Raw genomic sequence first — 22,048 nt, 5'->3', positions numbered from 1 at the left:
GAGCTGCAGGGAGGGGACTTAAGTCTCTGTGCAGTTTTACCCTGGGGCTGAGGCGGTGGAGAGAAGTGGACCCGTGAAGAGGAGCCCGCAGGATTTACTGAGTGCTGGACCAACTCTGGGATTCTGGCTTGAGCAACTGGTGAATGGCAATGCCATTTATCAGGACGGTCAGAGAGGGAATTGTGGGGGTGGGGCTTGGTGGCTCTGGTTTGGCCAACTTAAGCTGGAATTGCCTGTGGGACGTTCAAACCAGACTCGTCACCTCAAAGTTGTCCTTCAGTTTTGCCCCAAATCCATCTCCTCCCCAAAGACTGAGAATTCTAGCTCCCACCTCTCCCAGGACCCCAAATCCCCAGGCTCCTTGTTACAGGTTGAGTTGTATTGGCCTGAAATCAGTATGTTGAAGTCCTAACCCCCGGTACCCCAGAACGTGGTCTTATTCAGAAATCGGATCATTGCCGATAATCAGGGGAGATGAGGTCATTAATGTGGGCACTAATCCAATGTGGCCAGTGTCCTTATGCAAAGAGAAATTTTGGACCCACAGACACACACACACACGGGGAGAAAGCTTGTGAAGGCAAAGGCAGAGATTGGGGTGATGCTTCTACACACTAAGGAGCACCAAAGATTGCCAGCCGACCACCGGAAGTGAGGCGAGTTCTATAAAAGAGTCTCCCTCACAGCCTCAGAAGGAACCCGATCCTTGATCTTGGATTCTAGCCTCCAGAGCTGAGGTGCTGTCTGTGGCTTAAGCCATCTGACTTGTGGTACTTCGTTAACAGCAGCCCTCATGAACTAATAATTCAGCCGTCCTCCCTCAGACCCAGGAGTCCAGCCCCCAGCCCCTCCTCCCGCAGACCCAGGGGTCCAGGCCCCCAGTTCCTCCTCCCTCAGACCCAGAGGTCCTGCCCCTGGCACCTCCTCCCTCAGATCCAGGAGTCCTGCCCCCAGCCACCCCACCCTCAGACTCAGGGGTCCTGCCCCCAGCCCTCTCCTCCCTGAGACCCAGGAGTCCAGCCCCCCCCCGGCCCCCTCCTCCCTCAGACCCAGGAGTCCTGGCCCTCACTACCCTGCCAGTCTTGGCTCCATCAGCACCCACCCTGGGCAGGTGTGTCCTAAGATCAGCTCAAGCACCACCCCATCTACCCACAGTGCCTCTGAGAAGAGGCAGAATCTAATCCTCACTCTCCCTTTCTCCATCCCCGGGACTTAACAAGTGACCCTAATGCCTTCATCACCTCAATTCCTAAGCCGGGAGTCGACAGGATCCCAGCTGGGTCCGCACTCCCGGCCCCTTCCCTCCGCTCTCATCCAAAGTGAGCCCCGCAAACATGCCAATGAATGTGGTACCCAGGGGTTGGGGGGGGCAGGTTGAAGCCGGGAGATCAGGCACACGATAGACCCAGTCAGAGGAAAAAGACGGGGGGGGGCAGAATCAGCCGGGAGCCCCAGAGAAATGGAGAAAAATCGGGACAAACAGACAAGGCAGAAAGACAGGCAGGCATCGGGGAGACACAGAGATGAAACATGTACAGGCGGAGAAACCCAAAGAAATAGAAGTAGAATTAGGAAGAGGGCCCCAGAACTCAGGCCAGGTGGAGAGATGAGAGTCTCCTGGGAGGTGGGCGCTCACATGCAGACACAGGTAAACTGAGGTACAGCCACCGTGGGCACGGAGGGAGCGGCCGGCCGCCCAGGCACAGGGCAGCACTGTTCTGAGGTGTGGGGGATGTGGCAGAAGCCACGTGGGTGCCGGCAGGTCACCCCGTCCCCAGCCCTGGCCCTCCGACCACCCTGGACACGCCCCGCGGCCTCTTAGCCCAGGTCAGCGCTGCCAGCCGCGGACGGATCCGGGAGCCAGAGAAGCGGAGCCGCGGCGCTTCCGCCCTCCTGAGCCTCGATGTTCCCATCTGTGAAGTGGGTGGCGGTCCGCGACTTCTTCCGGACCCTCCCCTCTTTGCCCCCGAAACACACACAGGCCCCGCGTTCCTCCAAAAAGTTGTTTTTGTCTTTTTTAAATAATGTGAAAATGCCACGCGAAGGTTTGAACCAGAGGCCCCTCCAGGGGCCGGGCTGGGGTGGGGAGGGGAGACGCGAGATGTGGGGCCCAGGTCCCCGAAGCCTGCAGCCCCTCTCTGGGGCCAGGAGTGGGTGAGGAGGGGCCTCCGCTGTGCCGAGGGGCTCCAGGCCCGAAAGAGTTCAGTTCAGTTCCAAGAAAGGCGGCTCTCCAGGGAAGGATGAGGGGCTTCCTGCCTCATTTGGCACCGAGGGGGTCGGGGGGCTCAGGGGAGCCGTCCGGGGGGCTAGGGGGTGGGGGGCCAGGGCCTCCCGTTTGGCACATGGTGGGGGAGGGGGAGGGCCCAGCCTCAGGAGCCTCCCCGGAGGCGGTGTCTGTGGTGGTGGCAGTGGCTCCGTCGTCCACAGAGGATTCTACTCTCAACCCCTCTTCTGGGGGTGCAGGGGGGTGGGGTCTTCGGGGAGTCAGTTCTCCACGGGGCCTGAGGACAGAGGAAGTGAATTACTGGGCAGACAGGCTCAGGGCTTCTGTCTCTCTCGGAGTGAAAGCAAAGCCCTCACCTGGGCCCACGGGGCCCCACGTGATCTGCTCTGTCCCATTTCTGTCCTCACCTACCCCCATCCCCCTCACTCACTCCCCTCCAGCCACGCTGGCCTCCTTGCTGTTCCTCCTTGGCTCCAAGCAGAGTCCTACCCCAGGGCCTTTGCATGGCTGTTCCAACCACCTGGAAAGCCCTTTCCTTATCCCTTCCCATGTAAGGCAGACCCCCTCCTCATAGGCCTTCCCCGGCCCTTCTCAGTCAAGGAGTCGCTCCCTCATGTCCCCACCCGACCCCCCGTCCTTCTCTCATTGCACTATGGCTATTATTCTTCGTGCTCCTCCCCTAGGACAATCCCAGTCACTGTCGGCCAGCTTCCTGTCTGCTTGCCTCTCTGGAATGTAAGCTCAGGGAGGACAGGACTGTTTGGTCACTGCTGCATCCCCAGCGTCCAGCAGAGGGCCTCGCCTGGCCCTCCCACCAAACTGTCCCATGACCCCTCGTATCCCAGGGGAAAGCAAGCCGCCACCCATTCCACAGATCCAGACAACCAGGGTCTGTGGGCTGGATGATCTCACCTTGGGCCACACAGTGGGCGCCCTCACGCTGCCTCCCACAGTTCCTACCTGTGTGGCCTGGGTCAAGTCGTGGCCCTCGCTCCTGTCCTTGAGACTCAGTTTCCTTCTTAAAAGGGGAGCATGCCCCTCATGTCCTTTTCTAAGGAGTGGAGAGATGCTGGGCTATGTGGCATCACTCAGCACCCAGTGGACACACGTAAGCGGGCAGAGCCGCGCCAAGCACGGGAGTCTGTGCAGAAGGGGGCCCGGCCTGCACCCCACGCCAGGGTCGTGGGAGACAGAAAGGCTCAGCGGCTTCCCTGGCCTGTCTCTAGCAAGAGAATCTGCCGGCAGAGTGAAGGGATTTGGGGTTTCACACGATTGGGCCCTCCCTCGCCTCTCCTAGTGGTTACAGGTGAAGTCATCTTGGCAGCCTAGCAAGCCCTGCTGGCCTCAGCCCTGACTCACCACTTGGCAGTGTCCTCATGGCCTGGAACCCACCCTCCCTGTCCTCATGGGGGCCTCAGAGAAGACCTCTGGGAGGAAGTGACATTTGAGGTGGAATCTGAGGATGGAGCCAAGTGAAGAGTCTGCCCTTGGCCCTGTCCTTCCTGCCCCGAACCCCACCTGTACTCTCCTCTCCCTCCTGGACCCTGGCGTCGGCCTCCTGTCCAGCCTCCCAGCTTCCAGCCGGCCCCCACGTGGCCCCAGAGGGGTCTTCCTACACCAGTGGCTGCTGCCGCCCTTCCCCTGGTCACAGCTGGCCCATGGCTCCCTAGGGCCCCCAGGACAAAGTCCCTCTCTTCAGCCCACCCTCAAGCCCTACATGGTCCGCCCTACCCCCTTAGTCCCCCCACCAAAGTAACCCCCAGACGCACCCGCCTCCCTTCTGTTCTCTGAACTGGCCACGTTCTCTCCTGCCTCGAGCCCTTGTGCAAGCTCTTCCTTCTGCTAGTGCGCTGCCCCCTTCCCCATCACCTAGTTCAGGATGGCCAGCCCTTCAAGTACCTGATGAAGTGGCATTGCCAAACAGATGAAGCCCTTTCCCCTCGTCCTCTGCTTCTCCAGCAGCCCTGAGTTTGCACTTATTTACTGCAAGACTGTGGGGTCAGTGTCTGTGGGTGGGGTAGGGTGGAGTGGGGCTCATGGATTTTGCTCAGCATGGAATCCCCCGTGCCCAGCACAGCACCTGCACTTAGCCAATGCACAGTGAGTATCTACTTCATTAAGTGCAGTGAGAGCTACCAGGTAGTGACCACTGCGCATGACCAGGCTGCGCTGTATGTGTGTGTGTGTGTGTGTGTGTGTGTGTGTGTGTGTAGGATGAAACCATTCAATCCCCTCAAGAATCTTATGAGTTAGATCCTGTGATCATCCCCATTCTACAGATGAGGACACTTAGGCACAGAGAGGGAAAGTGACTTGCTCAAAGTCACAGAGCCGAGGAGGGGCAGGGCCAACAATTGGACTTGGGCACGATTTGGGGGAGCAGGAATGTAACCCTCCCTGAAAGGGGCAGGTTTGCCCCTTCCACCGTCTCAGCTCTATCCTCCGGGAACACCTGTGCCCGCCCAGCCCAGCCCAGCCCAGCGCAAGCTCTGCATCCAGGGGTATTCTCCGGAGCGGCAGCAGGACGCAGCAGAGAGCCCAAGTCGAGGCAGGACTGTCTGGGTTCAGGTGGGCAAGCACAGTGTAGGGCCTCTGTAAGTGCCTGTTACTATTAGTAGTAATGCCCTTGTTGTTATTGCTATGGACTCCCTGACCATGTTCTCTCTGCTCCGCTTCAACTAACCAGCTCTGAGCACACTGCTTTCCTCCCACCTTGCCGGCCTCCAATCAGCCTGTGCCCCCACACGGATGTGGGATCAGAATCTGACAAGTGCCAGGCAAGAGACGGGACAAAGATGGGCAAGACTCTGAAGGGATCCTTACAGAAGGGAAAACTGAGGCTCAGGGAAGGGGCGTGACTGCCCTGGTCTATCAGGACACTGCCTAGTCTGAGCTGGTTCGAGTTGTGTGAGGTCTCAATGCTGAGCAGCCAGGGTTGACTTAGAGGGGAAGGGGGAGAGCCTGCGGAGAGAGAGGCAGGGAAATTCAGGGATGGGGCCAAGAAAGTGGGGAGACAGATGGGGACAGAGAAAGACAGGCAGAAGTAGGGGCAGGCCCGAGGGTCGGAAGCACTGTACCTGCGGGCCGGGCGTCGGGGGCCCGGGCGGGGGGCCCCGGGGTCTCCAGCGCAGGCGAGACGGAGAAGCGGGAGAAGCACAGGGGGGGGCCTGGTGGGGGGAGGAGGGGGAAATCCTCCGCCCATTCGAAACTGCCTCCTAACGACGGGGGCGGGGGGAGTGAGGAAGAAGAGGAGAAAGACGCGGTCAGATCCTCCAGACACTTGGGAAGCTGCTCACCTTCTGCTCCAGCCGTCCAGCCCCGCCCCTCCGCAGGCACCTGTCTCCAGGGGTCTACACTGTGGGCCCCGCCTCAACTCTGCCCCGCCTCCAGACCCCGCCCCAGCACCGCCCTGCTTCCAGGCCCCGCCCCTGCCCCGCCTCCAGACCCCGCCCCAGCACCGCCCCGCTTCCAGGCCACGCCCCAGCTCTGCCCCCTCCCTCCAGGCCCCGCCCAGCTCTGCCCCGCTCCAGGCCCGGTCTCCAGACCCCGCCTCACCTCTGTCCCCTCTCCAGGCCCGCCCCAGCCCTACCCCGCCTCCAGGTCCCGCCCAGCCCCTCACCAAAGCCGCTGTCGTTGCTGGGAAACCCATCTCCGGGGGTGGCGGGGTGGGGAGGCGTCGGGGGCGCTGGGGGCGTTGACGGGTCCGTGTCCCCCTCGGGGGGGCCCTGGACGCTCAGCTCGTTGGTTGGCGTCTCCTGTGGAGGTGGATTAGGGGGCGAACCGTCACATCCCACCCACTGTATTCCCAGCGAGCGACAAAGCCCGCTAACACTTCTGGGGCTTCAGGTACCCCAATTTACAATTGCAGTCTCTGAAGAGGTGGCTGGAGCCCCTGATCAGCCTTCGAAACCTCAGGTCAGCCTTAACCCCACCCCGGCCCGATGCTCCTCCCCCGACCGCGGAGTCCCGCCCACAGCCAAGCCCCCCCCACCGCAGGAATTCTCTCCTTGCTCCTTAACGCGATGCTTCCATGGGAACCCCCCTAACCCAATACCATCTCCATAAGTCCCGCCTTGTCTCCATTCCCCTAACTCCTTCCGATATCTGGGCCACAGGCGTCCAAGTTCGGGGCGCAGAACTACTTACTCCTCTCGTCCTCCAAACCCCTAGCCCATCCTGCGCACCCCGCTCTTCCCCCAAGCCCCTAAGCCCCGTTCTCTGAAGTGGCCCCGCTCCAGCCCTCCAAGCCCTGCCTTTGCTTCAGTGGCCCAGGACCCTGTTCATGACTCACATCTCAGGACCTCAGCCCGGTGTGCCCCGCTCCAGATTCATCTAGACCCATCCACACCCATCTAGGCCCCAGTCCACAGGCATCATCCCGCCCTTCCTTCTTCTTTTCAACACTATCCTCTCAGCCCTTAGTTACTCTTAACACGATCCTCAACCCATCTCTCTAAGCCCCGCCGCAGTTCATTAGCTCTGTCCATCTCTGAACCCGCCCCTGCACTTATTTTAACACTACAAGCCGCATCTCTTAAGCCCCACCTGCAGCCTCGCCAGGGCCCGCCCCTAGCGGGTAAAATCCGCAGCATCCTGAGCCGGCCCTTAGCCTCTACCACGAGAGCGCTGGTCGACAGACCCCGCCCCAAACTTTTCCTGAGCCCCGCCCCCGCTATCTAGACCACGCCCCAACCTTCTCAGCATTTTCTCCCTAGCCTCTCCGGGCTCCTCCCTGATTACCAGGTATCTCCCCCGCCGTCCTTCCAGATCAAGTCTCACCCTGCAGCCCCCCAACCCTTGCCCTCCAGCGCCCTCCCCACAGGCCGCACCCTACCCCTCACTCCAGGCCTCGCCCCATTCCCAGACACCGCCCCTCCAAGTCCTGCCCTGTGCCCCGGGCCTCACTCTCCCCAGCCCGGCCCTCACCCAGCTGGCCCCGCCCCACCCGGGCCCCGCCCCACCCGGGCCCCGCCCCACCCGGGCCCCGCCCCACCCCGGGCCCCGCCCCACCCCGGGCCCCGCTCACCTGGTCGAAGAGGTAGACGGTCACGTCCCCGTGGAAGGAGACCATCTTGCGCTTCCTCTCCAGCTCGCTGTCCTCGGGCTCGTCGGCCCCGCGTGGAGACTTGAGCAGCCCCCGCAACGGGCGGGCCGCGTCCGCGTCGGCGCTGCTCACCACGACGGGCACCGGGGCTGCCCGCGCCCTCCCGGGGCCCCGGGGCCCCGCCGCCGCGCCCGCTGCCGCCGCCTCCTCGTCCTCCTCGTCCTCCTCGTCCTCGTCCTCCCCGTCCTCCTCCGCCGGCCCCGGCGCCCCCGCCCCGCCGGCCTCCCCGCCAGCCGCCCCGGCGTCCGCGCCCTCCCACGGGGGTCGCCGCGGGCCCGGCCCCGGGAACGGCGTGAGCGTGAGCGGCGGCAGCGCCAGTGAGAGCCGCGAGAGCTTGGCTGCGAGGGGAGAGACCCGGTGAGCCCCTGCTCCCGGGGAAACTGAGGCATGCCCTCCTGCCCAGTTGTGTGTCCTCAGGTAATCTCAGGCCACAGTATGGGCCTCAGTTTCCCCTCTTGTGAACCAAAGGGCTGCCCTAGGGCCTTTCTCCACGCAGAATAGGAGAGATCTTCCCCCTACGCCAGGGGTTAACCCTCTCCACGACTCCCCAGTGTCCACATCACAGAGCCCCAACTTCTCTCTGCCGCGCCCCACGCCCGAGTGCCCTGGCCCTGCTGACCTCTCCGGGCTCTCTTCCTCACCTCATTCTGACTTGACCTCCAGCCAGCCACTTGGGCCACCCCCCTATTCGTCCCACCTCTGAGCCTTTTCATAGGCTGTTCCTCCCGCCTGGAAGTTCCTTTTCTAATTCAGGTCCTGTTCCTCCCCCAGCTCCGGCCTGGGCTTTAAGCCTTCAGTTCTCCCAGAGGTCAGGCAAGGCCACCTGCTCTGCACCCCATAGCACCAAGCACCGCTCCTTCCAAGCGGATGAGCTCAGCATGTAGCTGTATTTCTGTGGTCATGTGATTCATGTTTGCCTTGCCACGGAACAGAGTTGACTTGAGCTCGTTCTGGCTGCATCCCCAAGCACATAGAAGTACTCAGGCAATATCTCTGGGATTAATGAATGAATGTTCCCTGCTATGTGATGTTGACCAAGGTACTTTCCCTCTCTGGCCCTCAATTGCCAGACTAAATTGGGGTGTCTAACCATCTCCAGGTGTTTTTCCCAGCCCTAAGACTCCCTGATCTCAGCCTGCCGGAAGATAAGGACTCCAGGTCCCTGGAGGAAGAAACCTGGCTTCGAATCCCAAGCCTACCCTGCTCGCTTGCTGTGTGCCCCGGGGCAAGCAGATCCACCTCTCTGAGCCTCTGTCTCCTCACTAGGAAATTAACCGAGGCCACTCATTCCTCCATTAGTGCATAAGTAAATGGTGTGACGGGCCCTGTGTGGGGCAATGGTAGGGATAACAGGTGGGGCAGGGCAGAGCAGGGAGAAAAACTGGATGTGGATCGGGTCACTCTCCTCCCTTCGTTCATTCCATTCCAGCTTCACTGGCCTTTTGCTTTTCCCCGAGCATGCCAAGTTAGTGCCCATCTCAGTGCCCTCCACCCGAAATACCCTTCCCCCAGATGTCCACCCAGCTTACTTCCTTCACATCTGCTCAAAAGTCACCTCCTTGAGGCCATCCATCTCGGGGCGATGGGGTTGGGGGCTGTGAGGGAGCTCTCAAGGAGCTCTCAAGAAGGACAGGGTGATAGCCTTTGGAAATCAGGAAGGTTTCCCAGGGAAGGGGAAATTTGAGTGGGGTCTTGAAGGATGAGTAGGAGTTCATGCACCTTTTTTTTTTTTTTAAGCAGGCTATTCCCAGCATCTTCCCACCCAGCAACACTATCCCCACATCACCACCACCACCCCCCCCATCCTCTGAGGCATTTTAGCTGCTCATCCCCTGACATTTTCATGCTGTCTGGGGCCTTTCCTGGCACAGCTGGTTGCAAATTCCCCACAACAATCTCAAAGAAGTGATAGTGTTCTAATACCATGGGCTCGAAGGAAGGAACGTTCTGCGGCCAGCGCCCTTCCTGACCTTTCCCTCCTGAGCTGCAGTCTCCTCTGGCGAACAGATCTGATACCCTTTCCCTCAAGGGGAGCTGTGAGATTGCCAATATAAGCCAGCGCCCATTTAGAACTTCCATACCACTGTTTAAGGAAATCAGGCCTCTGGGTGATTCGGGTGGAACCACAGTCCCTATGTCCACCTCTAACCAGGGGCCCTTCATCTTTCTCTTAAATCAATCTCCCTCTGTGACAAAACACGTCCTGTGTTCATACCAAAACTGTTTCCAGAAAAGGCATTTCTAGTTTTCAGGTCACCAATAGCATGGGAGTGGGGGGGCGGTTGTGCAGGGCAGAGTCTGAAGCTCCCTGGGTCCCAGCTTTGGGCAGCTCGGGGCCCGGCACACGGAGAAGTTCGCGTGAATTGGCTTCAACCATTAAAACACGCAGAACTCTGGTTTAAAAGGGAAAAGCAGCACGTTTGGCAATGCCAGGTGGGCATTCCTGACTGGAGCTGAAAAAAGGGGCCGCATTTCCTTTCCTAACCACCCCACCACCACCACCAACCTCTCCCAGACGACTTCCTTCATCTCCCAATACTGTCTGGCCCCCAGGGAGCATCTGAGTTTGAGACCCCGGGTCTAACAGAATTGCAATAAAAGCAGGAGCTTGGGCGTGCCAGGCTGGGCCTGAGTCTTCAGAAGTCTTAACATTTTGAAGCCTCTCAGCCCTATTAGGTAGGTTAGCTATCCTCATCATCCATTTTTTGGCGGGAAACTGAGGCAGAGAGAAGTAAGGTCATTTGTCCAGGGCCCCAGAGCTCGAGAGGGGAGCAGAGCCCAGATCTGAGCCCAGGCGGTGCGGCTCCAGGGTCTGCTCTCGTTATGGCCGGCCTGACCTGTGTGCTCCCCGGGAGCCCGAGATTCTCAGCTCAGCTGTGCACCTTGGAAGCAGCCAGGCCTCGGCCCCCAACCTCGCTCCCCTGCTCCCAGCGGCCTCCTCACCTTTGATCTGCTCGCTGTTCCCCTGAGGAGGTCCCAAGTCCAAGAACAGTCGTGGCATCTCGGGGCCCTTCCTCTCGGGCTTGGGGGGGTCCCCGTCTGTGCTGGGTGCTGTGTCTCCGCCGGCCCTGCTGTCTGGGGCCCCGGGCTCTCCCTCGGAGGAGGCCACCTCCGGCCTGGCTCTCTGCGGCGCTGGCTCCGGCCACCTCGGCTGTGCTTCCGACGGCGGCGGCGGGGGCGGGGGCGGTTGTGGCCTCGTGCTGTCTACCCATCCGGCCTTTGCGTCCACGCCGCTTCCGAGGCCGCCGCCGGGGGCCATCCCCATGCCCACTGGGGCTCGGCCCCCACTCCCGAGGTCCAGCCTCCCAACCCCGGGGGCTCTCGGTGCCCCCCCAGTCTCGGGGGCTCTCCTCTCGGTCCCGGGTTCCAGCACCCCGCTCCTGGGGGCTGGGCCAGTGGGGCCAGGGGCTGTCTCCCCGCCGTTCCGGGACAAGGCCACTGCGCCGGGCTCGGGGGCTCTCTCCAGCGAGGTCTCTGGGGCTGGCACCCCACTCTCGGGCGCCTTCTCCCAGGGCCCTGGGGCTCTCCGAGGCCCAGTCTCTGGCAGCCTCCCCGTGTTCCTGGGGAGTCTCAGGCCCCCATTCTCTGACACCTTCTCCTCGATCTTTGAGGGTGTCAGCCCCCCATTCGCCAGCACATTCCCTTCTCTCTCGGGGGACCTCAGCTCCCCATTCTCCAACACTTTCTCCTCCCTCCTTGGGGGTGTCACCTCCCCATTCTCCAGCACTTTCTCCAGCACTTTCTCTTCTCTCTCTGGGGTCCCTGGGCCCCCATTCTCCGCCACCTTCTCCTCGATGCCCAGGGCTCTCTGTCCCCCGTTCTCCAACACTGTCACCCCGTTCATGGGGAGGCTCGGGTCCTTGTTCGGGCTTGGGGCTTTCTTCCCGCTGCCCAGGACTGTGGGGTCCCTGCTCGGGCCCTGGGCTTTCTCTCTGTTCCCGAGGCCTCTCCCCATCTTCCTGGGTCCTGTCTCTCGGGGGTTTGCCCCCTTCTCCCCCAGGAGGTTCCTTGTCACGTCCTCCCGCAGGGACATCAGCAGCTGCTCGGTGCTCACTTGAACTACGAAGGTCGGCTTCTCCCGGGTCCCCGGCAGTGGGTGGGGACCCGGGTCTGGGGGTGGCCGGGGCGCTCCCGGGTCGGGGGGCTCGGGGGGAGCCCGCGGTCGAGGGACCCCTTCCTCCTCGGCTGCCCCCCCGCCTGGGAAGGCTCCCTCGGGGGAAAAAGGGGTCTCGGTCTCGTAGCCGCTGTCCCCCGGCTTGGGGCCCGGAGATGACAGGCCTGAGCCGGGACTGGCCACGGCCGAGGGAGGGTCGGGGGACACGGCTGGGTCCGCGGGGGCCCGGGGAGGTGGCGGCGGGGGGGGGGGGGGGGGGGGGGGGCCCCCCCCCGGGGGTCCGGGGGCCCCCCCCCCCCCAGGGGGGGGCCCAGAAACCGGGGGGGGGCCGAGGCGGGGGGGGCCAGGGGCAGGTCGGCTAGGGAGCCCCTCTCTGCCCGCAGGGACGAGTCGTCCTCTGGGGGATGGGGGCAGCCAAGAGCAGGGTGGCCCCCCCAGCCAGCGACGGCGTCCCCCCGCTCCAGGGGCAGGCAGGAGCAGGCCCCCTCTCGGCTGCACAGGGGACAGGGCAGGGGGCCTCGGCGGCTGGGGCCACCCCCGAGGCTGCTGCTGTCTTCCCCCGGGGAGCTGCCCTCCTCCTCCTCCTCCTCCTCCTCCTCCTCCTCCGCCCACGGGGCGGTACCCCGCTCCCCCAGCACCTCGGCAGGGTCTCCCGCCAGGGTCTCCCCGGCACCTCGACCCTCGGGGTCCCAGCCGCTCAGGAGGAAGCTGCCTGATGCCGAGGCCTGGGCTGGGAAGGGCCGAGCTGCAGGGAAGAGGGGGGAGGCCCAGGTCTCGGACACCAGCTGGGGGACCTCGGAAGGGGCCTGGGAGGCCTGGGGGGCAGGCACTCCTGGGTCCAGGGGGTCCCAGTCATTGGGGAAGAGGGGCTCAGGCGGGGAGCCGTGCTCCTCCAGGCGGATGTAGTACTCGCTGCTCACCGAGGGGCTACGGGCGCTGATGACCGGCAGCACGCTGGGCGTGGACAGCGCCTCATAGAAAGGGTTGGAGGGGTTGGCATGGGGGGCCGGGGGCGCGGACGCCGGCTGCCAAGGGGGCGCCCCCCCACCGCGGCCGGCCCCCCGCCGCGCCTTCTCCCACAGGCACTCGAGGTTGAGGCCACGGCTGCTCTCAGTGACCGTGAGCACATCGTCGGGGTCAGCCCCAGGGAAGCCATCCAGAAGGGGGAACGGTGAGGACAGGGTCCCTGGGCGGGGCACGCTGTGCTGCGGGGGCCAGGGCCAGGGGAAGGGACCGTCTCGGGGTGGGGGAGGCGGGGGCGGGGGCCGTGGGGGGCGCTCAGAGAGCAGGTAGGTGAGCTGCAGTTGGAGATCAGAAGCCGAAGGGCGCTGGGCAGGTGGCCGCCAGCAGGACTGCAGGATATCGTACCTGGGGGACAGGGAGGAGGCGCAGGTGAGTAGAGTCCCAGGGTGTGTGTGTGTGTGTGTGTGTGTGTGTGTGTGTGTGTGAGAGACAGAGGGGGGTTGGGGGGGGGTGGGGGGGCAGAGACCTAGGAGAGGGGACAGCAAGGCAGGTGTAAGGAAATGATGGTTAGGTGGCCTTCCTGTTTGGGCTGTAAGTTCTGGAATCAGAGACAAGCAAGCAGCTGGGGTCTTTTACGAGTGGAGGAACTCAGGTTCAAGTACCAGGTCTGCCACTCCCCGCCTCAGTGTCACCCCTTCCCAAGCAGCAGATGCTTCCAAGCAGCAAAAGGTGTGGGGTATAGCGAGGGCTGAGACTGTGGGCGGGGTACGAAGAGGTGAGGGGCTCTGGGACATCCCGGGGTGGGATGGGAGGGTCAGGGGCCGCGGGTCAGGCCCTGCCCTCACCAGTAGTCCGCATAGGGCAGCTTGAGCCTCGGCCGGGCCAGCTTCACGTGCTGCTGGCGGACCACGAAGGCGAGGACCTCCTCGTCGGACAGGTGGCGGTAGGGCTGTGCCCCAAACTCAAAGAGCTCCCACAGGGTCACCCCCAGGGACCTGTGGGGAGCAGAGGACGGAGAGGGGTCAGAGCCCTGCCCTGCCCCCCCCTGGGGGCCTCCCCCCCCCCCCCCCCCCCGCCTCCCGGCCTCCATTTCTACAGCCCCTGTAGGACCCGTGACCCTTCCACCTTCCTTGCCGCCCTCGACTCCGCGCGGCCCCGGGATGGGAGGACCCCCTCACCAGATGTTGCTCTCGCGGCTCTGGTCCACCACCATGAAGGTCCCATGCAGCTCCCCAAGGAGCTCGGGAGCCGCCCAGCGCAGCGGGATCCACAGGCGCTCCGGGGTCAGGTAGTAGTCCTCCTGGGGGGCGCGCCGGAGCCGGGTCAGGAGGGTCGGAGCCCTCCCCCGCCCCCCGCCCTGACGGAGGGCAGCCCCACCTTGTAGTTGCTGTGGGCTAGCCCATAGTCTCCGATGCGCACGGTGAGGTCGGAGGTCAGCAGGCAGTTGCGCAGGGCCAGGTCGCTGGGGGCGGGGCAAGGACGTGAGGCGAGAAGGGGTCAGCCTGGGACGGACTGCCCGCCTCGCCTACACTCCGCCCACCTTGCAGGCTCCGCCCCTTCTCCCTTCCTTGCTTCGCTCCTCTTCCCCTGCCCCGCCTCCCCATGCCTCCTCCTCTCCTGACTCCTCCCTCTCCCCTTCTGACCCTTCCCCTGCAGGGCTCCTCCCCTCCCGATTCCGCCCCTTCTAACTCCTCCCTCTCCCCTTCTGACCCCTCCCCGGCAGGGCTCCTCCCCCTCTCCTCTATGACTCCTCCTCTCCCGATTCCGCCCCCCCTCCTGACTCGTCCCTCTTCTCTTCTGACTCCTCCCCCTCCAGGACTCCTCCCCTCCTGACTCTGCCACTCTCTGCCTTTCTCCCCTCGTTGAGCCCCCTCCTTGTGGCCCTACCTCCCACCCCCCATAGCCTCGCCTCTTTCCCCTAAGTAGTACCCCCCCACACACACTCTTCCCCGTGGCCCCCCCGGCAGCCACCTGTGCACGTAGTTGTGGGAGTGGAGATGTGCCAGCCCACGGGCGATCTCCAGGCCCATCCTCTGCAGCGTCCGCAGGTCTCGAGGGGGCAGCTCGGGGGACAGGCCTTCAGGGGGCCGCTGGGCCCGGAGGTAACGTTTCAGGTCCCCCTGGGAGGGAGGGGAGGGTGAGGTCAGTACCACCCCCCCTTCCAGGGGTCCACACATCCAGCCTATCCGAGGCGAGGATGGGGGGGGGCGGCCTCTGCACTCAGCGGGCAGCCCCTCTGAGCCTCAGTTTCCCCTGCTGCTTAGAAGGGCATAACAACAGAGCCCACCTGGCATGCTAGTTCACTGCCCGCCCTCTGAGCGAAAGCTCATCTCCAGTAAGCGCTCCAGAGACCTTCGCGCACGTCGCACGTGTTATTGCCAAGGATTCCCAGGACCCCAGGCTTGCTGGCAGCCCCCGGCCCGTCCAGCCCGCCACCCTGCCCTCCCTCCGCAGACCCTCACCAGTTGACAGAACTCCATAATCAGCAGAAAGGGCAATGTCTCCACACAGACGCCCAGGCACTGGAGGACGTTGGGGTGCTGCAGGCTCCTGGGGCGGCAGGGGGCGGGGAGCGGCAGGGTCAGGAAACAGCCTTGTCCATCCCACCGCAGACCCCTGTCCCGCCCCAGCAACCCCGCGACACCAAAATGTCTCTTCCATCTCCTGACTCCCGGCCACACCCCCACACTCTTTCGCCCCTCAACGCACACCCTCCTTCCCCGGGTCCCCATCTCAGGACCTCTCCACTATCCCCCCCGTTCCCAGGCCAGACCCCCAAGGTGCCTCCCTTCCCCCCCTCCTCCTCCCCCCCCCCCCCCCCCCAGCCCCTTCCCTCCCCACAGCCTGGCTGGAGCCTCCTCCTCACCTCCTGGACTCTCTTCTCAACCTCCTCCCCGCCTCCCTGCCTCCGGTCTCTCCCCTCCACAGGCAGTCAGCCTGTGACACGCCACTCGCCTGCTCACAGCCCTCCGTGGCTCCCCCGGCAGCCAGGGACAGGGCAAGCCTCGCTCCTGGGTCTCTCCTGCCCTTCCTCAGCATCGCTTCTCCCCGCCCTGCCCTGCGCGTCTCCCCAAACACACAGGCACCCGCTGAGGCTCCAGGCCTTTGCACATACACTTCCCTCGGTAAGGAGCCCTCCACTCAGCAGAGTCCTCCTCATCCCTCATCCCTCAGGCCTCAGCTTCAACATTTCCCCCAAGAAACCTCACGGCCCTCAAGCCGCCTCCCTTATCCTCACACTGTGGGTAAGAGTCAGGCTGGGGGGGCCGGGGGAGGGTTGAATCCTGAGTCCACCTTTTTTTTTTAAAGTCATCTCTACCCCCAACGTAGGGCTTGAACTCACGACGCCGAGATCAAGAGTCGCATGCTCTGGGGCGCCTGGGCGGCTCAGTGGGTTAAGCCACCGACTCTTGGTTTCAGCTCAGGCGGAGATCTCAGGGTTGTGGGATGGAGCTCCGCATCGGGGCTCCGTGCTGGGCATGGAGGCTCCTTGGGATTCTCTCTCTCTCCCTCTCCCTCTGCCCCTCTCTGCTCATATGCTCTCTCTCTCTCTCTCTCTCTCTCTCGTATAAATAAATCTTAAGAAAAAAAAGAGTCGCATGCTCCACCCACTGAGCCAGCCGGGCGCCCCCTGAGTCCACCTTTGGCACGTGTGTAACCCCAGAGAAATCACTTCACCTCTTCCTGCCTCGATTTTCCCCAGCTGTAAAATGGGCACAGTCATAGCAACTCCCTCAGACGGTTGTGGGGAGGAATTTAATGAGACCAGAGAGGAGCCGCTGCCACACAGTGGAAGATCCTCGCTATTATTACTGCTTTTCCGTTCCCGTGTCAACACATTGTTTGATTTTCACATGGCCCCACATTTTCCTACCTTCCCACCTTTGCAGCTGCTCTTCCCTCTGCCTGGAACATGCTTCCCACCGCGCCTGCGCGACTGATCCCTCCCAGCCAACCCCACCTCCCCCAGGATCCTCCAGAGTTCCCCTCTGTCACGTGCAGCCTTATTTCCTCCCGGCACTTGTCAGTCTCTGACATTTTCTTCTTAAAATTTCCTTCTTCGTTTGTTTATTGCGTATCTCCTCCACTAGGGGGCCCCACTAGGACAAGAATTTGGGGCTTTCCGTTCAGGCGGCCGCATCCCCAGTGCCTGGACAAGGGGCTCAGTAAAAATGGGCACACTTAAGGATCTGGCCCTGATACCCGGCCTGGGGGCCTGGAGGAAGGTGAAAACATGCCAGGTTTGGCTCCAGGTACAGTGAGTAATTGTCCCGCTCGGGTCTGGCCGGGGGCAGGGGCCACTGGTGTGCCGTGGGGCCGGTGCCCAGGCTCACTGCCTGTGTTCCAACCTTCTCCACCTGGGAGAACGGGGCCTCGCACCCCTGCCCGGTCCAAGAATCATGAGACCAACTAGTCACAAAGCACCCGGCGTGTCCTGGGGACTTGACAGACAGCTGGAGCTCTGAAGGTGGGATTTAGGTTGGCGGATGTGGAAGAATGCTTGGATGCACTGCACCCCTACTAATCTGAGCCAAGGCCGGCGCTTCTGCTATCAAATCCTCCCCGGCCACCGTGCTGGGCAGGATGCCTTTTCCCTTTGAATCCAGAGGAAATAGAGGCTCAGAGAGGTAAAGCAATTCGCCCAGGGTCACACAGCTGGTAACAGTGGTGGTGTGAGGACTTGATCCCAGGTTGCTGGCTCGCTCAGCAAACGTCTACAAAGGGAGGACGGACACCCCCCTCTCCCCCTCCCCCCCCGGCCACCCCGAGCTGCCAGTGTCGTCCTGTGCTCTCCAACAGAACCTTCTGTGAAGGTGGAAATGTTCTAGATCTGAGCTGTCTCACATGGGAGCCACTGGCCATATGTGGCTACTGAGCACTTGAAATGTGCTGCGTGTAGCTGAGGAAATGAATTTTTTATTTGATTTCGTGTTATTTAACATAAATTTAAATAGCCATATGTGGCTAGTGGTTGCCAGCATGGGTCTAGGGAGAGGCAGGCAAATAAACAAGTAAGCCTATGAAATATATGTGTTATGAAGAAAACGCACAAATTGGTGTGATGGAGCGTCCCAGGGCCCTCCTTATGTGGGAGTGTGTTTGTGTGTGTGTGTGTTTGTGTGTGTGTGTGTGTGTGTGTGTGTGTAAGGGCAGGCCTTTCTGACCACAGACCTGAGGAGGGGAAGGGAGCCCACTATCTAGAGCTGGGGCTGAGTAGCCAGGAATGATATTCTAGACAGAGGGAACAGCAAGGACAAAGGTCCTGAGGCAGGAAAAAGACTATTATGGGAAAGGATCAGTGAAGAGGCCAGGATGGCTGGGCCAAGGGGCTCAGTGGCGGGAAGGGAACAGGGGCAGGCCCTGCAGGGTGTGTGGGCTGCACAGAGGCGTGGGACTTTGTCTTGCAGGCAATAGGGAGCCATGGGAGGTTGTAAAGCATGTGAGATAAAGTCCAGTGTCTGTATCCCTCAGGGCATACTCCACTTTTATAAATGCTTGAAAAAGGTTCTCTGTTTACATATCCTTTCGATGACAGGGCAACTACTACCTCATGAGGCACGGAGGTAGCAAATGTTTATCTAGTTCTTGTCCAGAAGCCTCTAGAGGGGAGGGGAGACCAAGCAGGGCAGGACAGGGTCTTGCCTTCCCAGACCTAACAGTCCAGTAGAGGTGGGAGGTGAGGTGACAAAAGCTCCTTGGGGCCATTTTGGGTGTCTGTTCAGGGCCCCGGTCCGTGATGCCTTCCTCACCCACAAGCAAGGGCCTGAGGAGGGGAACAACCCCTATGCACCCAGTACTCAACACAAAATCTCACATCCTCTCAGCTGTCCTCTACGTGAGGATGTTTGGGCTTCCCGGACTCACTTCCTAGATGAAGATTCTGAGGTTCAGAGTGGAGAGGGGCAGGCCTCTAGCTCAGCTTCTGTGCCCTCCCCTCCCCCTCGACATCCGGCCCCTGGCTCTGCACCAAGAAGGAACCTGAGGGTCAGGCCGTCAAGTCGCACAGCCAGGAAGAAGTAGATCCAGGATTCAAACCAGGGTTGACCCCACACTAGACTCCTTCCACTCCCAAATGTCACCTCCCTGAGGTGCAAACCCGTATCTTGGGGGCCTCCAGGGCCCACATCCGTTGAAAAGTCCCCAATACCTGTAGGGCTGTGCTTCCGAGATGAACTTGCGCTGCTCCAGGGGGCCTGCGCTGGCTCGGAGCTCCTTCACCACCACCTGGGCTGGGGTGTAGTCGGAGAAAATCTCTCCCAGGATCACCTGGTCAGGGGGGACCGGGGAGTCAGTGCCTGCAGTCTCCCCAGCCCCAGCCCCAGGACCACCGCCACCCCACTGCATGGCTCCAGCCTCCCCCTTCTTTCCAGCCTCTCTTTTCAGATCCCACCACCCTTGTCTCCCCCCCCTTCCCAAACAGATGCAGGGTGAGAGACTCACGGGCCCAGAGTCCGATGGATGCAGGGACGGATGGAGGGATGGACAGACGGACGCGTGGAGAGCCAGGTGGCGAGGCAGAGTGGTCAATGGAGTGAGGAGGGAGGCGCTGACTGACAGATGTGGGGGGATGGGGTAGGTGGGAGCAGGTGAGAAGTGGACAGAGGCAAGGGCGCTGGGTGGGCTGGGGGACAGATGAGAAGTGGTGGGAGCAGGGTGGGGGTGGGGGATGGACACAGAACAGGAGCACAGCCCTGGATTGTATGGACGCCCTCCCTCCCACCCCCAGCCCCACTCACCTTCCCAAACCAGCCACTCCCAATCTCTTGTAAGTAGCTGAGGTGCTGGCGGCTAAGGCCCAGGGGGGTGGTCATGTCTGGGGAGGGGGGGGCAGGTGGGCAAAAAGGGGAGGCCCCTTAGCCTCTCTCCCCTTCCAAGTGCCACTTACAACCCCCACCCTCCAACTCAGTGGGGACTGAGGTCAAAGCAGATACCAATCTCTTTTCATTGGCCGCCCCAACATTCCCTGATGGATCTCAGCCTCCTCATTGGCTGCCCACTTGTTCCCAGCATCCAATCCGTCCTTCCCTTTGGCGTTTCGAGATCCCGTGACTTGACTTCGGCCTGCCATTGGCTGCCTCTGGGATTGAGATCTAGGCTGACCTCACCACTGATTGCCCCACGAGAATCCCCAGATCTGGCTTTGGATTAAGCGATGGCTTCCATCAAGATGATCTCTGCTCCCTATAGGTCGCTTCTAAGACTCTGCGGCTCCCACCTCTGTCTTTCCCCTTGGCTGCGGGGGACCTCAGCTCCCCGGCCCCTGAGGGAAGACTCTCAGGGCTTGCCACCCTGTCCCGTGGGACCGTGGGATCCTAGTCAAGGTGTGGAGAGTACCTGAGTGTGAAGGCTGCGGGGCAGGCATCGGCAGGGAGACCTCAGCCAGCGGGAGAATGTAGACATCAGGCAGCGACTGTGAGGAGGAGGTCTCCTCGGCTGGGGGAGTGTACTCCCCGGAGCAATCCTCCCCTTCAGGGTTCTCAAACTCCTGGGGCCGGGAGAGGTGAGGGGTGGGAGAACACAGGGCTGAGACACACCATCACCCTTCTCGTCAGTGTGTCTCCCCGTCTTTCTTATAACTGTCCCCCGATTTTCATCCCAAGACTCCGGATCTTGCCAGAACTTCAGGCTAGAAGGTGCTCTCAGACTTACTGCCCCTCTCCCCCACCAACTCCCTGGGTTGGGGGGGCAAAGGTCTTGCTGGAGTCTTCCTCCCCACTTGAATCCCCACATGCACCTCACCTTGAAGCCGACATCACCCCGTTTGCAACACAGACAGGTGAGGAGGAGAAAGATGAAGGCCAGCAGGCCGGAGCAGGAAATGAGGACCACGGCGTAGGGAGGAGCCAGAGGGGCCCGACCCAGGGCGAATCCATCTGCGGGCACAGGGCTGGGCTGGGGTCCCGGCTTCAAGCCCCAAGCGCCCAGACTCCATGCCCCTCCCATCCTGGCCAGGATTGACTACAACTCCCATAATGCTCTGCAACCAGGGGCTCCTTGGCGGCGGAGCCGGATGGCCTAGGGCATTGTGGGAGTTGTAGTTTGAGGCCTTCTCAGGTGGTTGGGTTGGGGGTGGGGTCCCTCCTCTCGCCCCAATCTGGGACCCCCCCCCATCACCGCACCGCAGGCTTGGATGAATTCCAGTGAGGACTGAAGGAAGGAGGTGTAATAGTGGAGGCTGGAGCTCTCAGAATTTGAAATACGCTCCAACGGACAGTCTCATTACCCCCTATTTGGGCAAGAGGATGAGCCCCCTAACTGCAGGCGGGGAGAAGATTCTTGCCCCGCGCTGGAACCCCCTAGTTACGGGGATTGAGGCCTGTCTCTTTTAGGGACTCGTGGAGCACACTCATGTCCTCTGTCCCCAGCCCAAGCCCCTGAGAAGGGAACTCCGCAAGCCCTGGGTCTCCCCCAAAGCTAGAGGCAGCCTCCTCTGCTGTGTCCCCCTTAGAAATAGTATTCCTCCCCTCTGCCCCCAATTCTCCCAGAGGCCCCGGCCCTCCCGGCTGCCTGCACACACCTGCACACACACATGCGTGTGCACACACACATGTTGCCCAAATGGACCCCCTCCCCACCCAGCCCCCAGCCTTCCTCCCTCCCACAGGCCCTGCTGACAGAGGCACCGTCCCCGCGGCTCCCCAGGCCCCGGCTCGGCTGCGGGGAGACGCGCACGCAGGTGATGGAGCCGGAGCGCCGCGGACCGACCCCCGGGCAGGCCCGGGGTGGGGGTGGGGGCCGCCGGACAGCCGGATGGCCGGACACACTCACCGGGGTGGGCCGGGGACGCCAGGCAGCCGGAGGCGGAGACGGCCGCGAGGAGGATGAGGGCGCCGGGGGCAGGCATCTTGTCGAGGATGGAAGGGAGGTGGAGGTGGTGGCGGCTGGGGAGGAGGGGGGGGCGGGCCCTCAGCCCCCAGCCATGGGGACCCGCGCGACCCTGGCCTCCCCCCGGCCCAGGAGAGGGGCAGGAGACGCAGGACAGGGGGAGGGAGGGGCTGCTTACTGGCTCAGGTACCCCCCTCCCCCTCTTTGAAGGGACAGACAGATGAAGGGATGGAGAGGCGGACAGAGGAGAGGAGCTGGGGAGCCGGGGTTGCTGGGGTGGGGGGGGAGAGGGTTGATGGGGGGGGAGAATGAGGGCCCCGCCCCCGAGGGCAGCCAGGATTGGGGGAGCAGAGAGCCTGTCAGAGGAAGGGTGGGAGGAGGGAGGATGGAGGGAGGATGGAGCGTCGTCATGGCAACTGGCTCCCCAGTAGCATTGGCTGCCAGGAGGGAGGGGAGGAGGAGGGACAGACAGGGACCAGCAGACCCTTGTGGGGGGCGCAGGGCCCACAGTGCCTGGCCCCGGACACTGCTGTGACACGCCACCAGCATGGACACGTGTGCTCCATGCCGAGATGCAGATGTCAGGCAGGCACACGCAGCCCGCACATGCCTGACACACGTCGCAGAGACCCTCATAGACAAGCACATCTCATACAAAGGTGGACAGCCATCAGCAGACGGGGACACGTACACGTCACACACAAAGACGCAGGGACGACGGGCTGCACTGGGCACGCACAGGCAGGCCGGCCCCCGGCACAGATGCACCCCGTCACACGGGAACGGCAAAGCATCACAAAGACCCACACATGCCACA

General features: G+C 62.4%; 1 protein-coding gene across 1 annotated transcript; it reads right to left on the bottom strand.

Annotated features, from left to right (window-relative positions):
- Positions 1 to 1,997: 1,997 nt before the first annotated feature.
- On the bottom strand, positions 1,998 to 21,492 carry LMTK3 (lemur tyrosine kinase 3). The gene is given in 16 exon segments (XM_073886590.1): positions 1,998 to 2,501; positions 5,302 to 5,439; positions 5,844 to 5,979; positions 7,251 to 7,666; positions 10,272 to 11,739; positions 11,742 to 12,810; positions 13,251 to 13,400; positions 13,584 to 13,705; positions 13,783 to 13,867; positions 14,377 to 14,525; positions 14,868 to 14,955; positions 18,554 to 18,672; positions 19,143 to 19,219; positions 19,741 to 19,891; positions 20,146 to 20,279; positions 21,175 to 21,492. Coding segments are annotated over 16 exon segments (4,395 nt in total). The 5' UTR covers positions 21,251 to 21,492; the 3' UTR covers positions 1,998 to 2,484.
- Between the last annotated feature and the right edge of the window lie 556 nt (positions 21,493 to 22,048).

Source organism: Callorhinus ursinus, unplaced genomic scaffold (genome assembly GCF_003265705.2).
Source record: "Callorhinus ursinus isolate GAN/ISIS: 27379988/994484 unplaced genomic scaffold, GSC_fseal_2.0 scaffold71, whole genome shotgun sequence".
Taxonomy (NCBI): Eukaryota; Metazoa; Chordata; class Mammalia; order Carnivora; family Otariidae; genus Callorhinus; species Callorhinus ursinus.
Note: the sequence above shows the minus strand (reverse complement) of the source record. Positions and strands in the feature narration are given on the sequence as shown.